Below are 16,288 nucleotides of genomic sequence, written 5' to 3' on the forward strand. Positions count from 1 at the left end.
GAAGAATCTGTGTATTTAACAAAGTTTGGGATGATTTTTATGGCCTGCGGATGAGCCTTTGGGAAGCACAGCGTACGCTGTGCACCTTCTTACTGAGAGACAACTGGGAGGTAATGATCTAAAGTACCCAGAGAAGAGGAGAGAGGCTGGGGCATGGTGGCATCCAGCCCTAATCCCTTCAGCTAATTTGTAGTTTCTCCCCACTCCTCAGAAACAAGCCACATCACATTTTAAACCGTTTTGGACATTTAAATGCAAATTGTCCCATCTCTGGTCACCTGTTTGTTACACAGCCAGGTCCAAGCTTCTGGCTGAGCTAGTCGGTCATATTCAAAGTCAAGCATTTGCATCGTCCTCCATCTCCGAGGCCTGCCGACGGCTCTCCTGGTCTCCCTGCCACCAGGTTCCGGAGTCACAGCGGTTGATGTTAGCTTTGGAGGGACATTTTGCAAGTGGTTTCCCCAGTGGAGGGTGGCCTGGCTTTCTGGAGGTATCACCACAAGTAGTGAGTGTCCCTTAAAGACCAGTCGAGTGAAATAGATCACCCTGCTGCTATCATTCTTGACATTTATAAACACACATCTGCCTTAAAAACAACCACTTGGCAGTTAGTCTTGGAAGGCTAATAAACCTGACAGATTCCGTTTAGTGTTTCATTATTATTAATTTTCATCATTTACACTGCCTCCCTCAGGGATTCTGGTTCACAATGGCTGACGATCAAGAGAAAGACTTGCAGAAATTTCTTAAAAATGTGGATGAAATCAGTAAGTACCAGTGAATCATAAATAGATTAAATTCTACTTTAGGGAAGTGGGTGACTGAAAAGAAATGAATGAGTAAGTCATTTCCTGGGTTGCCGGACAGATTTAGGACTCAAGAAAAAATGTAATTGAAATTAAATGGAAAGGATATTGAGAAACAAGTAATATTAGAGCCTGGGGGTAGTATTTTCTGGCTGTTAATTGGTATTAGAGAAGCTGTGAACATTCTGTTGGAATTCAGACTGACAGCCATAATTTGCCTTTGCTGTGTTTTGTCCCCTTCCATGCAGAATCAAGTCAAAAGCAGCTTCTATTTCCCCATGGCCAGTAAGCCTAGCTGTTCCACTCAGGTGCCCCGTTGATCAGTCTGGGATCCCTCTTGTTTTGGAGTAGAATCATTTCTGCTTTTGAGCTGCAGAGTCTAAATCAAATGGCTTTCCCTGACGATCAATGAAATCACATTGGCGGCTCGTGGTTAGCATTCCCTGTCGTTCTCTGCACAGCAAGATCCCTTCCCCAGCTCAGACAGTGGGATCTCAAGGGACATGCTCCGATCCCACAGACCGCGTTCGAGATTCCAAAGCAGTCGGTTTCTATTCAAACTTCAGGGAGCTTGTTTGAGGACAGAAATAAGCAAACAAACAAAACGTAGAAATCCACTAGCAACATATTGAAATCACCACTCCTGGCAGGTGCAAAGAATAAAATAGTTTTCAAAGTAATTTGGGTAACTTGATAAATGATACAGTCATAACGTGTTCTTTGTGTTCGTCATGGGCTTGTCCTCTGCCCATCCCTAAAAGTTGTGCTGTGGAATTCTGGCCTCGGCTGCTGCTCTTTCTCTGCAGGTGATCTAGTTCAGGCACGTGGTTTTAACAACCACCTGTTCGCTGATGTCCCTCACAGCTCAGTTGCCACCCAGCCCTGTTTCTGAGCCGACTGCCATATCCACTGTGTCCCCACAAACACTGCCAACTTAATGCTTCCAAAATTAAGTGATCTCTTCCCCCTCTGTCCTTTGCTCAAATAAAGCCCGCTTCTACCTTCACCTTCATTCTGGTCTCAGTAGGTGGCTCCTCCATCCAGAAATTTACAAGTCACACTGGACACCTCCATCTCTCAGCCCTGCTGTCAATCAGCCATCAGTTTGGCTTCCTTCTCCGCTCCATCCTCCCCAACCATGCCTTTGTTTGGTTCTCTTACTCAGCATACTTCAACAACCCTCTGATTGTTTCTCCTGCCTCCAGGCTTACACCCCCCACAGAGTACTGTATCTAAAATGCAAATCTGACCCAGACACTTCTCTGTTGGATTCTCTCCACAGTCAGAATACACTTCAAGCTCTCCTCAGGACTGAAGTCCTCCCGTGACCTCTCCTTGCCTCCCCCTAACTCACACTTGTGCAGCCACAAAATGCTTTTAGTTCTCTAAACATATCCTAATGGTTCAGACTCTGCATGATGTCTTTGTCATTCCCTCCGCCTCCCCTCTCTGTACCTGGCCAGCTCCCATTCACACTCAGAGCTCCTTCAGGTGCTGCCCAGCGAGCCTGTCTGTGATGGTGGGGCTTCTGTGTGGCCGGTCATCACGTGAGGCTGGTGGGCATTTGACGGGGCTGACGCTGCTGAGGAATTGAATTTCTCATTTTATTTTGTTTATAATCCACATGTGTATGGAGCTATACATACATTTCTTGGGTTCTTGCTATGTACTGAGTATTGCTAAGCACTGGAGAGTACAGTAACAATAAACACGAATTACCTCCCTTTCTAGTATCTACAGTCCAGTGGGGAAAACAGACACTAAACAAGTAATTTCAAGTGTGACGTGTGGTCCAAAGGGAAACTTGCGAAGTGCAAGAGACTAACTCAGTTTAGGGAGGTGTGTCAGTCTGTTTGCGCTGCCATGCAACATATATTTTCTCACAGTTCTGGAAGCTAGACATCAAAATCAGGGTTCTCTTCAAATTATTCTCTACGTTCAGTACAATATAGATCAAAATCCTAAAAGTATTTTGTTTAGAATTTATCAAGCTGATTCTAGAATTCACACAGAAGAGCAAAGAGCTAAGAATAATAAAAAAATAAAAAATAAGACAATTTTGCAGAAAAATAAGAAGGTGGGATAGCGCTTGTTACTAGATTGTCAAGATTTATTCTAAGGCGACAGTACTATGCATGGAAGTTTGGCGCTGGAAAAACCCGGTAATCCAGTAGAGTGGAAATGATATCAGACGAAGTGGGGGTCCTCTTCCCCACTGGGTGCTGGTAGGGGTGGATTTCTTACGATGTCCCAAGAAAAATCATTTTCTGAGACTCACACAGGAGAATGAGTGATTTTTATTTGCATAGAATTAAATCCCCTGGTTTCCAAAGTTCCGTTTTCCTTAGTCCAGTCCCCTTGCCCCAGTGCTTTGCAGGGAACAGGCCTATATGTCTGGCCTGGCCCTTGCTCCTTTCCTGTTGTTAGTAGCTGGTTAATCACAGCGGTGTCAGAACGAAGAGCCCAGAGCAGACCCTTACATGTGGATCAGTACACGTAACAGGGACGGCACCACACGGCAGCGCCTCTTTGAGGAACGGTACTGGCGCCTCACATGAAAGTCAGTTCCAGGTGGATTAAATTCCTAATGAGAAAAACAAAGTTTTAAAACTTTTAGAAGACAAAGCAAGATAGTATATTTGTAACCTTAAAATACATAAGAAATTCTCTTCAACAATTCCCTTTAAAAAAAAAAGATGAAAAGACAAAGCATACCCAAGGGCAAGCTGTTTGCAAATACATATAATCAGTTAAGAATATATAAAGAAATCATAATAAGAAAAAGACAAACGACCCAGTAGAAAATTGGCCGAGAATGGGAGCAGGAATATCACAGTAAAGGAAGTCCAAGTGGCCTGCAAACTAATAAAAAGATACTCAATCCCAATCATAGTCAGGAAAATCAAATGAGAACATTGAGATAGCGTCCTCCATGAGAGTGGTAGCAATTTAAAAGTTTGACGATAGCAAGAATGAGAAAGGATGTGGAACAATCGGAACTCTTGTGGACTGCTTATAGGAGTAAAAATTGATACAGCCATATCCCGAAGAATATGTCATATATGTGCACAAGGAAATACGTGCACAGATATTCAATTTAGCATTTATTTTCTGTAGCAGAAAATTTAAATTACAAATCTCCTGGATGTCTATCAATAAGTGAATGGGTTAACTATGGTATATACAGTGATTTAAATGAATCAACTGAAACCATATGTAGGTTGCAAAAGAATGCACATTTTTAAAAATATGTTTTTATTGATTTTAGAGAGAGGCAGGGAGTGGGAGAGAGAGAGAAAAACATTGATGAGAGTGAACTGTCAATCATCTGACTCCTGCATGTCCCCTACTGTGGATCGAACCTGAAACCTGGGCACGTGTTCTGACCAGGAATCTAACTGGCAACCTTTTGGTGCATGGACGATACTCAGTCAATTGAGCCACACTGGCCAGGACAAAAGAATGCACATTTTATGAAACCATTTATTGAAGATGATTGAATACACACATGTAAGAGTGAAATACGCAGTCTCTGATGCTGTCTTAATTCTAGCCTGCATTATTCCCCTGGCCTTCAGGCAAATATCTCCTACTGTAGATATGCTAATGATTAGGGGAATTCTGCTTGAGTTTTTGGAAGAACAGCCCCTTGCCATAAGCTACTGTTCCTGAAGAGGTGGAGAAATATTTACAAAATAATGTCTGTGTATCAGAGATTTGCAGGAGCCTTGAGACTGGACTCAGATCATCAGGGGAAGAAAGAGATGTAGAGATTTTGTGATCTTCCTCAGATCCCTGTGGGTACCCAGATGTCCAGGATCATCAATCACTCTTGCCCCTCCCATTTTCTCCCTTGTTGATTTAAAAGAAGCCAGAACTTTGGACTTGGAGAAGATGGATTTGAGAAACCTGTAAGGCCCCTTTATTCTCTTAACTGAGCATCTTTTTGATCAATAAACCTTTCCTTACCCCCAATTCTGACATTTTGAATACTGGCCTTTTAAATCAGGCACATGAACTTTTGAACTGGTAACACATACACAAATACTCAAGTAGATTGCAAGAATGGTCACAGACTCCTTTCTTTCCATGAAGAGTAGAGTCTGTTTTTCCACCTCCTGAATCTGGGTTGGCCATGTGACTTGCTTTGGCCAAAGGGATGTTTATAAACATGAAACAGCAGGAGCTTGAAAAGTACATGTCCATTAGGGCTTGTTGTCATGCCACTTTTCAAAACCCTGCCAGAGATGAGACACGCTGTCCCTGGTTGCTCCCATTGTGCCAGCCAACAGCCAGCCAATGTTCCGAAAAGAGCCACTCAAGTGACTGACAGCTGGCCATGAACACTATGAGCCCAGCTGAAACCAGAAGAACCGGCTGCTAAGCCCAACCCAAACACTGACTTAGAGGGTTGTGCACTAAATAAAGCCAAGTAAATGGTACTTGTTTTAAGCACTTGGTTTTAGGGTGGTGTATTATGTAACAAAAGCTAAATGATACAAAATACTAAACATTACAACACACTGGAGGATACTTATTAATTTAAAGATGGTGTGGAAACAAAAATGTCTGTTATATTACTTTTTGTTTATTTGAAATATTTGACAACTAAAACTGAAAAGTTACCTTGAAGAGGCAGTGAAAAATGAAGAACTAAAAATAGGAAAACGCCTTTCAGTGGCTTAGTTGTTAAAGGGGGAGAGAGGGCCTTGGGCGAGGTCGGAGGGTATAAATACCAAAGGGAAGAAGCCAGTAGAATGGGAGAGGCGGAAATATTGTGGAAAGGGTGCGATTCATGGGTGACGCACGGTTCCTGACCGGGCTAAACAGGTGATGGTGTGGTGAGCACAGATGAGATGACCGGCACAAGCAGCAGGGATTCTTTTTCCTTGGACTGGGAAGGAGGATGGATGTAGATGTAGGCACTTTGCAGTTCTGTTGGCAGGAAGTTGGAGCTCCTTTCTGCCGGCCTCTTTCCTCCCTGTGTTAATAAGCAAGGCCGTCTTCCTGGCCAGAGTGGCTCAGTGGATTGAGCATCATTCCGTGGACTGAGAGGTCCCGGGTTGATTTCTGGTCAGGACATGTGCCCGGGTGCGGGCTCAATCCCCAGTAGGAGGTGTTCAGGAGGCAGTGGATCGATGTTTCTCTCTCACATCAATGTTTCTAGCTCTCTCTTTCCCTTCTCTCTCTAAAAATCAATAAAAACGTATTTAAAAAAAAATTAGCAAGGTCATCTGTTTGAAATGGTCAGGTTTAGATTGGAGACCATTGTGTTTTGTTTTGTTTTATTGAATTTATTGAGGTGACAGTTAATAAAATTACATAGGTTTCGGTGTAGAATTCTGTAATACATCATCTGTATATTGTATTGTGTGTTCACCACTGGGAATCAAATCTCCTTCCATCACCATTACCCTCTCCTACCTCCCCCTCAACCCTCTGCAGATAGTTTTTGAGTCCTTGGGTGAACAATAGGATTGTTGTCAGTGGGAAACAGGCTCTCCCATGGGATCATGAGAAAAGCATTTCAAGGATCCACAAGTGGGAGATTGTGATGTGGGTGCAGCAAGATGATTTCATTGTGACTGCTGCCCCTGAGCTTGCAATGTCCCATCTCCCTCTGTCCCACCACGGAAAATCAGGGCCAGATATAGAATCAACATCCAGAGCTCCCGTGACGTACTAGAGCTTAGTCCTAGGCAGCGTCTGGCCAGCTTAGACTGTGCTCCCCGCTGCACCCATTGCTGTGCTGCTGAGCCAGGCTCCTGCTTCCAACCTGCGTTTGGAGTCTGTGTGGCCATCAGCCACGAGGCTGCTGAGGCCACATGGCCATGGACAGAGAACATTGAATGTGCAGGATAAGTGTGGGTCACAGAGACAGACAGATTAATTGAGATTCTTTCTTCACCTGGAATGATCTATTCTTAGGCTTGGGAGGAACCAGAAGCTTTTCAAAATAACCAATCAGCTTCTCAAACTTTCCTGAGCTTTCAGTGGATCAGCCCCCTGACGAATGATCCCTTTCCCAGGTTAGACTGACAGTCCTCTATGGTTAAGTACCTCCCCTTGTGCCATTTTGACTTAATTGCGCAAGTGTTTACCTCCCCCTTTGTTCTATCCCTTGCCCCAGTGATCTGTGGGGAATGGACTGGTGGCTCCCTGAGTGTGTGTGTGTGTGTGTGTGTGTGTGTGTGTGTGTAGCTGTAGATTCCTGCTGAAGCAAATAAGCCTCTGCTTCCCGGTTGAATATGCTCAATAATGTCTAATTTCCCGTTTGCTTCCTTTCCCATCAATAATGAGCTAACTGCAGTAACAGGATCACTTGCTTAAGTGTGATATTGTGATTTATAATAAGAAATACAAATTTGTTCTTCATCCCTGTCCCTGGCACAGAGGTCCCAGAACTTTTGGAATTTCCCAGGTGATAAAAGTATTTTGATATTCATAACAAACTCCTTTCATCCATACCTGAAGTTATGTTAATAAGTGACTTTGGGATCCTCGGGGTGGGGCTGCTCGCCAGGGGAACAAACCTTGTGACTGGAGGGTTGGACTTCCAGTCCCACCGTCGGAGACGGGAGAGGGGCTGGAGGCTGACTTGATTCCTGATGGCCAGTGACTTAATCAGTTATGCCCGTGGAGTGATATGTCCATAAACACACAAAGGGTGCGGTTCGGAGAGCTTTCAGGTTGGTGAACACCCAAGATTTGGGAAGGGTGGGGCACTCAGAGAGCTTGGAGCTCTGCACCCCTTCGCACCCCCTTTCCACGTGCCTTACTCTGCATCTCTTCCGTCTGCTATTCCTGGGAAGTGAGATTCTTCTCTCAATCCTGTGAGCCACTCTAGCAGTTTAATCAAACCAGAGGAGGAGATGTGGGAACCTCCGATCTATAGCTGCTTGGTCAAAGCAAAGGTGACAACCTGGGCTTTTGGCGTCTGAAGTGTGGGCGGATGGAGGGCATGGCGGTCCTGCGGGCAGTACCTGCTGCCGTCTCCAGGTACAGCAAACCGCGGTTCTCCAGCGTCTCCCACCCGAACACTCCGGCTCTCAACCAAGTTGTTCATGGAAAACTGTCTCGGTGTGGAGCAGAACTTCCGCTCTGGACCTGCCAATCCTTTCATGCTGACACCTCAGCATGACAAGAAGCGTCTCCCGGTCTCAGGCCACAGCAAAGGAGGGAATGTGGTGCTGAGTCCGTTAGTAGCGAAGCCTCCTCTTGTTAACATCTCAGGAAATGGTGCTATGAATATTTTTGTAGGTTTTTGGTTGTTGTTTATTTTTTTATTTTTTTTTATTTTTTTGCTTTTGTCGCTGGCAAAATGGAGGCTCAGCACAATTTTAAAACATGAAGGGCCATCAGGAGCGCTAACGTTGCAAAGGGTGTGAAAGGAACAAGATCACGGGCAACTGAGGAGGTAGGAAAACTGTCGATCTGGGTAAATGCAGAGCAGGGAGTGGTAGGGCAGTTTGGAGGCACTGCTGTGAAAAAGTGAGATGCTGCCTGCTGACCTGCCGGGCACCGCGGGAGGGAGCCCTGGGGTGGTGGGTAAGGCCATAGGTGGCGGTCAGACACATTTGCGAAAAGCAGTGTTTGTTTATAGATTAAACAGTACATTAGACATGTCCTGTATACAGGAAAGGTTGAAAGGGAATCATTTAGGGGTCTGGAATGAATGAATTCAATCTACTTTATTTCTAATGGGAGACAATGATTCTGTTTTTGAACAAATTGCTTGTCGAACAGCCTCCCAGAGCGATTTAAGTTCAAGAACCGAGGCTCCACTGTAGATGGTGTCAGAACTGAGTTGACCTGAAGGGTATCCAGCTGGTGGCAGAGCATTGCTTGGTGGCGTGGGGGAAGCACAGGCACGGGGATGGGGTCCGAGTCGCACTAGGATAACACAGTAGGATTGCTGGCATCACTGGCGGTCCCGTTGAGTTAGGACCACCTCCCCCAGGCGTCCGTCTGTCTTTCTGTGTCAGTACGCAGCATCCCGAATAAAGGCCTAGACAAGTGAGAGTTGGACCATTTAGAGTTGGAGTTTTGTTTGGTAGGCGGGGTGGTGGCCAAGTGTGTCCCAGGAACCGAAGCTGGGTGGGCAGTACAGTGAAGCAGAGAAGGGCGGATTGAGGACTGTTGTTTCGTGATCTCCGAGTTGCCTTTATCTGCCTGTTTGTCTGCCACACAAGATTGTAAGCTCTTTAAAAATAAGGGTCTTTTTATTCATCATTGTTACCTATAGCATTCTGCATACTGTCTAACTGATAATAAGCTCTCCATAAACTGTTGTTGGATTAAATAAGTGGCTTAAGATTCTGTTCCTTGAAGGCCATGGTTACATTCTCCTGCAACTTTTTCCAGGCAAAACAAATCCTGTTCTTATTTTTTTCCATTGGTTCTAATTGCTCTAATTTTAGTTTTCTCTTCAGAACCATCTTTAAGAAATGGGGAGGTGTTGGAGAGGTTAAAGCGTGTAACTTCCAGAGGAATAGTTCAGGGACTTCACGTGCAGCATAGTTAGTGACTGCCACTTAGTCACCAAGACCGTGTGATAGAGCTGCAGTGACTGAGGAGAGCTCAGGTGTTCTCAGCACAAAGAGTAATTGTAGGAGGAGCTTATTGCAGGGATTATTTCACAATATGTATCAAATCAGCACCTTGTCCACCTTAAACTCATACAATGTTGTGTCCATTATCTCAGGAAAGCTGAAAATACAAGTTCTTTCCCATGCGAGCGCCACACTGCTTTCTAAGGAGCAGTCTCTTCTAGGGAAGACCTTGTCTGAGTGAGTCACCTCCAATGTCCTCTAGCCAGTTTAATCCAGGAGATGAATTCCGAGGACCCAGCTGTACGGGACAATGCTGTGCTCAGGACAGAAAGGAGGCTGCTGCTCACAGAGGAAGACTGGGACGAGGACAGATGCAGGGCCGCCTCGGACAGGACGGTGATCAACCCTGCACACGCTCCCGCGGAGGGCTGCGGTTCCTGCGCGGACGTACGTACACGGGGTACACGGGCGCAGCGAGGGCGCCGGCGAGCGGGCGTATTGTTTGGTCTCAAACCGTCTGGTGAGGCTGAAATCGTTTTTTTTTCCTGATTCACTAGATTTATTTTCCACAAGGAAATATAAACTCTGATTTTTTTTTTCTTGTTCCTTCTGGGTCATCTTTAAACAACCCTTTGAGTTTGTTTTAATGGAAATTTGGCCTCTCCACCCCCTGAGCTTGTGATCATATTTAAGCTGTACTGTTAGGGTGTATTCTACTAACTTATATTTCCAATTCATACAGCCACAGCTGGGGTCCCTTGATCTGGCCACCCTTGTTTCAGACCTAGCCCCCTGACATTCATGCTCATAATCAGATCTCCCGATGCAAAGCGGCCCCCTGAATTTGGGGCCCTTTGGTATGGGTGGTGAAAAGAAATGACCCTACTCGCCACATGTAATTGATAGCCTCTTGGTTTGTATACGTATAGATCAGAGTTGTTTTTGAAATGTGTTTCTTTGTTTTTATGGTAACCTGTGCCCTGCAGAACGCAGATGAAGTAAACACAGGTAAGTCAGCATCTCTCTTCCCACTGTGTATGATTTATTTAGGATCAGTGTTTATTGACTGGAGCTTCCAGACCTTAAATGACAGCCTCTGGGCTTACAAACAACCGTGAACAGAACCTGCTGGGCACCCAGTTCTTGCTGGTGGAGGGAACAGCCCTCGGAGGCTGTCTCTCTTTTCTCTGGGCCAGTCTTCTGTGTAAACTGAATTCAGCTATTCCGTGTCTTCCAGTTGACACTTAGCTGCTCAAGGGATCCAGAGTTTCTGTTGCTCAGCTCAGAAGCTCATTATGCCAAATGGAACAAAAAAGTCAGTCTTTGGAGAAAAGCTCTTTTTAAAGGCATAATTCAAATTTGAAGCATAGACATAGCCATCATTTATAATAATACATCACACAGATTGTCATGTCAAATGAAGATGTCATTTTAGTTGTGTGTGTGCATATGTATGTGCGTGTGTGGGGGTGTGTGTGTGTGCATGTGTGTGTGGGGGGCCTGTATGTGCATGCGGGGGGCGTGTGTGCATGTGTGTGCACATGCCTACATGTGTATGCATGGGAAGTGTGGCTCTGAAGCTTTAAAGTAGCTTTCTTCTGAATGTGAGATAAAGAACTGATCATAGTATTGAACTTTTCTTTTTAATATTTGAAATGACCCCACTGCCAGAAGCCTTCTTGGCATCTGTGGAGAAGGATGCAAAGGAACGAGCCAAGAGAAGGCGGGAAAACAGAGTCTTAGCGGATGGTAATTGTCCATCTTCACTTTTCAGTAGCTGGGCTGCTTTGTGCTGGAGGAGCACATGGGTCTGCCTGCTGACATTTGAGGACACGAAGGTTCCCAGTGGGTGGACTCATGGTGGGCGTCAGCAGGGGGGCCTGGCCAGGCAGAAGTCGTTGATGGGTGGTCTGTCCTCTGTCCCTGATGCTACAAAGAGGGAGCAAGACGTAGCCGTCGGTCAGCCCCCACAGTCCGACCTGTTTCTGAAGCCTAGAGGTGGAGCCAGCGGGTGGATTGGCACTGCTGAGCAGTATGGGACGTGGAGTGTGTGCCACACAGCCTGAGCAGAAAGGAAGAAATGCAGGAGAGAAGGCACCAGGAAAACAGCTGTGAGAAGGGAGAGGGGAGATGCAAAGGAGACAGGTCGTGTGTGTGTCAGGGACACAGGCAGAGAGTGCTGTCAGCTTTGATTGTATGCCAGCGAGTGGCTTGTGAGCTGCAGACTGAATAAGACCATATTTGCTAGAAAATTAGTTGTTTGACCTCTTTATGAAACATTGAGTGTGCAGACTTGGTCTTTGTGGCAAGCTGGGAGTGATTCTCAGCCTCGAGGCAGAAGCATCTACTTTTTCTGAGAAGTTTCTTAGGAGACTTGGTGGGATGTGGAGAAAAGAGTCCTTGAAGAAGCCAGTCCTGAAATATCTGAGAGAGAAACAAGTGGTGGGTCCCCTCGGGGTCGGTGCCTGCGATGACCTCCCTTCACGTTGGGGTTGGAAAGTGAGGGGATGAGCCTGGAAGGGCTTCCGCGTGTGGGAGAGCTCACCTGTGACCTGTCCTCACAGCCCTGAAAGAAAAGGGGAATGAAGCGTTTGCCAGGGGCGCCTACGAGACGGCCGTCCTGTGCTACAGCGAGGGCTTGGAGAAGCTGAAGGACATGAAGGTGCTGTATACCAACCGGGCCCAGGTCAGTGCCCGACGTGCACGGGCTTCCTCAGGCAACAGAGCCACTAACCCTGGGAACTCCAAGGAAGATGGGACTAGATGGGGCCCGTGGTGTGACCGCACCTGGCTCAGGCTGGGGTGTGCGGGAAGCTGACTCGTGAGGCGTTTTTGCCAATTTCCGTGGTGTAAATACTCTCCCCGTGGCCCAGTTGCAAGCTGCCAACTGCAGATCATTGAAGGAGGGCTTGGGAAGAGCTATGTGATCAGCTCTCTCCTCAGTGTGAGTCGGCTCCAACACATCGCTGGTGGCACCAGACACTCTCCTGTGCATAAGGAGAAATGACCCAGGAGACCCTGGGATTCAGCCACCCTGGATTTGTCCAGCCTCCTTTCCAGTGGTGGCTGGCTCTTGAGGGCTACCCTCCTGTCAGTTCTTCCTCGTTGCGTCAGTCTGTCTCTGAGATTCCAGGGCTGCTTTGCCTGCACAGCAGATGGGCCCAGAGCCGGTTTTCTGAAATCCCTGATACCTCGATTTTATATCACAGATGAGCTCAGTTTTCTGGAATTCCAGGTAAAAACTCATCCAGATGTGTTTTATCTACTACTTAATGAAGGGAAAAGGTTGATGGTTCTCAGTTGAAACAGAAATGTCACCCATGACCTTATCTTTGAAAAGTGCTTGAGTTTGCGTGTGGTCGAACTCTCTGTGGCTCAGGCCTGAGACACTGACAGGTTCATGGCCATCATCCTTCGATGGTCAGCATCTGTCAGCAGGACGTGTGAGAGGAACTGGACTCCCTGTCACTCAGCAGAGGAAGAGCCCTCGCCAGGTCCAGCTTCTCTGCTCAAGACGGGGACGCCCTGCTGTGGGTGCTAAGGCCGCGTGTGCAAACAAGGAACAGCACCTTCATATTTCTTAAAACGTGGACAAGCAAAAAACGGCCAGGAAGTTGTAGGTGTTGAATCCAAGCTCAGGAGGCCAAAAAGTTTGGGAAGTGACTGTGATTTAAAGATAAATCATCCCGAGCACAATATAACTCATTAGTTCAGCAGTTTTTTTAAGTTAGACTAGAGTTGAGATGTCATTTACTTAGTTCAATTGTGGAGAAAATTTGTTATAAAGAAGCGATTGGTAAATAAAGTGGCTGAAGGTTGATATAGCGGCGAACACTGTATCACCCTAACGAGATCACACACTGTTTGAGGGCAAGAGCTGCCGTGTACTTCCTCCTGGTGCTTTATTTACCGACGTTCAGTAAATCCTCGTCATGTTTCATACCACTGGAGCACAGAAGCCCATTTAAGAGAATTAAGTTTCTGTTGACCCATCAGTTGTGCAGAAAGAAACATTTTAAATGCAAAAATTAATATAATAATTATAGTTCCTCTTTATCACTAAATTTGGTCTTTGAAACATTTACCCACTGATGCTTGTTCAGTCTTGTTACTTTGAAGTTATTTGAAAGCAATAACATTGAATTGCTTTTAAAATATTATGTAATTCAGACGTATCTAATTCAGATGGTCTGTACCCTGATTCATCTAAATTAGTTACATTTTTACTGTACTCAGGTTTCAACAGCACTTTGATTAGTTCTAGAGAATCATATTAAGAATGACTGTAGATAAAATAAGAAAATGCAATGAGAGCTTTGGCGAAACAATTCCCAAAGAGAAGCTTAATTTGGAGACAAGTAACTGCAAAATGTGCTGCCTGGTGTTAGAATCATTTGGATCACTGACTGTTTTCAAGATGCCGCCTGTCTGCAGGCAGTGTTAGGAAACATGTACTAAGGACCCTGTGAACTGGGGTTTCTGCTTGGAGAGGGACCCTCCCTTTCATCGCCTTGTTTTTCTCCTGGGGCTAATGTTATGATCAATAGATTGCTGGTGTGATTTAGATAAATCATTTGGAAAAAGTAGTTCTTAAAGTGTGGAAAAGCAAAAGAGAACGGGGAAGTTATAGGATGGCGAATCCAAGCTCTAAAAAAGAAAAGAAAGTTAAAGGCTGCAGAGAAAAATTGTTGAAGCCCATATAGATACAGACCTTTTTGGAGTCTGTGTGTCATGAACTCATGGCTACAGCTGTCTGGAGGGTGCTGGTTCCTTCCTCACATCCTCCGACTTTCAAGTGCAGCCCAAACGCTGGAGGACAGGATGGTGCTTTGCAGAACAGACAGCGCAGTCGTCAGCTTCAGTGAGCGCACAGTCCCGGTTAGTGGAAGCCCAGCAGAGCAGCCTCCTTCCTAGGGTGGGGGTGGGAAGAGTGGCTCCGCAGGAATTCCTTAGCTGGCTGCTGCCGGCTCCCTCCTCACTCTGGTTGGAGGTTCCGCAGGAGTCACCAGTATTTCTGGGGCACTTGTTTAGAACACAGGAGTTATACCACTGACCCCGTAATTGGCTTGACCATGTGAATAGGTCACCAGCTTTATGGCTGGGAACGTCCTGGTGCCCTGGTCAAACCTGCGTGCAGCATCGGCTCTGCTGCGGGTGACTGACGGGACTGCAAACTTGATCCTCCTGCTGCCTGGTTCTCCTTTCTCATAACCGGATCCTCATTGCTGCTTTTCAGGGAACTTTCCAAAGGGAGAGTGCTTAAAGTCCACTCAGTGCACCTCGAGGAGAATCCACTGCCACCCCTGTGCCCGCCATCAGTGCAGAGGCCCGGAAGCCGTGGTGCTGGCCTTAGAGAGGCTTCTGTTTGTTTACATGCCACTGGGTCTTTGAAACTAGGGGTGAACGGAATTCGGCTGTCTGGGTCGCAATACTCTGAGTCAACCCTTGACTTTCCAGACTTTCTCCAGTTCTAGGGGATCTCGAAAGAGGACCAAAGACTCATGGTGATGGTCCAACTCTTACATGTAAGCCCATTGCCTGTATCTCTTTCTTCTTGCTGTGCTCATGAGGAAAGATGAACTTTTTCTGTATATATTTTTTGTAACAGCCTTATTGAAATACAGTTGGCATACACGTCACCTTAAAGTGTACAATTCAGTGGTGTTTGGAATATTCAGAGTTGTGCAGTCATCACCATGATCAACTTTAGGACATTTCATTATCCCGGAAAGAAACCCTATAAGCAGCTTACCCACCCTCATTCTGTTTCTCCCCTGCCCCAGCCCTAGATGTGAATATTCTAGAAGGAAACCAAATGATAGAGAATAAAAAGGATAATAACAAGTGTTGGTGAGAGTGTAAAAACATCGGAACCCTCATAACAGCTGGTGGGAATGTAAGATGATACAGCCACTTTGCCAGACAGCCTGGTAGTTCCTCCAAAGATGCAGCATAGTTACTGTGACCCAGGAGACCTCCCCGGGTATCTACCCAAGAGGACCATAAACACACGTTCACAAAAAACGTGCACACAAATGTTCCCAACCACATTACCCACAATAGTCAAAAAGTAGAAACAATTTAAATGTCCATCAACTAATGAATGGATTAAAAAAATGTGGTACATCCACACAATGGTACTTATTCAACAATAGAAAACAATGATCCATATTACAATATGGATGAACCTTGAAAACATTACGTTAAATAAAAGAAGCCAGACACAGTAGGTAAAATATTACATGATTTCACTTTTATGAAATGCCCAGAATTAGTAGATATGGAGAGAGAAGGTACAGCAAGTCCCCGAATAACATAGTTTTGTTCAGAGTCATTTTGTTATTATGTTGGTGAGATGCCCCAGGAACTTAAGTCATTTATATTAATTAGCTTCTGATAAAATTGGTTTCATTATATGTCATTTTGCTTAGAGCTGCAGAAACTGGACTTGCTGTCGACTCCTGGTTGGGGTGGACTCTAGGAGCGAGCTCCTCCTCTTCGATGTGTTCAGTGTGCTGCGTCTTTTGCCCTCCAGACCCTTTCCTGCCCTGCTCTGTGCCCTGAGAACTGACCTCTGTGGGCTGGCCCCTTGACCTCCTGCTTTGTAGCTCCCATCTGGGTTCAGCCAAAGAGATCAGAAGGAGGAGGACGGTGACACTGGGTCTTTATTCCCCCAGCTTCGGCTCTACGAAAGGTTGCGGCCGTTGGGCAGTGCGTTTCACCCAGCTGCCCTCTCCTGTCGTGCTCACTGCCCCTCCTGCCCTGCAGCTCCGGCAGCACTGACGGTGCCCACTGTTGCCAGCCCTGGTTCTGTGATGCTCCTGTTGTTTCCCTAAGTCCTGCACTCATCTTGCACACAGTCCCTTTTTGAACTGTCTCATCGCCGTCCGCATGCGAATGGCGCCTGTTTGTGCTGGGCCCTGGCTGGCA

At 46.0% G+C, this 16,288-nt stretch overlaps 1 protein-coding gene across 1 annotated transcript in view; it reads left to right on the forward strand.

The window, feature by feature from the left end:
• Positions 1-699: 699 nt before the first annotated feature.
• TTC12 (tetratricopeptide repeat domain 12) overlaps positions 700-16,288 on the forward strand; it is a 44,603-nt gene continuing 29,014 nt past the window's right edge. Inside the window, exons 1-5 of the mRNA XM_036258193.1 lie at positions 700-767; positions 9,621-9,805; positions 10,345-10,366; positions 11,030-11,107; positions 11,923-12,044. Of these exons, the coding sequence (XP_036114086.1) occupies positions 710-767; positions 9,621-9,805; positions 10,345-10,366; positions 11,030-11,107; positions 11,923-12,044 (465 nt within the window). The 5' untranslated portion in view covers positions 700-709. The remainder of the gene's footprint in view (positions 768-9,620; positions 9,806-10,344; positions 10,367-11,029; positions 11,108-11,922; positions 12,045-16,288) is intronic.

Source organism: Molossus molossus, unplaced genomic scaffold (assembly GCF_014108415.1).
Source record: "Molossus molossus isolate mMolMol1 unplaced genomic scaffold, mMolMol1.p scaffold_m16_p_13, whole genome shotgun sequence".
In the NCBI taxonomy this organism is placed as follows: domain Eukaryota; kingdom Metazoa; phylum Chordata; class Mammalia; order Chiroptera; family Molossidae; genus Molossus; species Molossus molossus.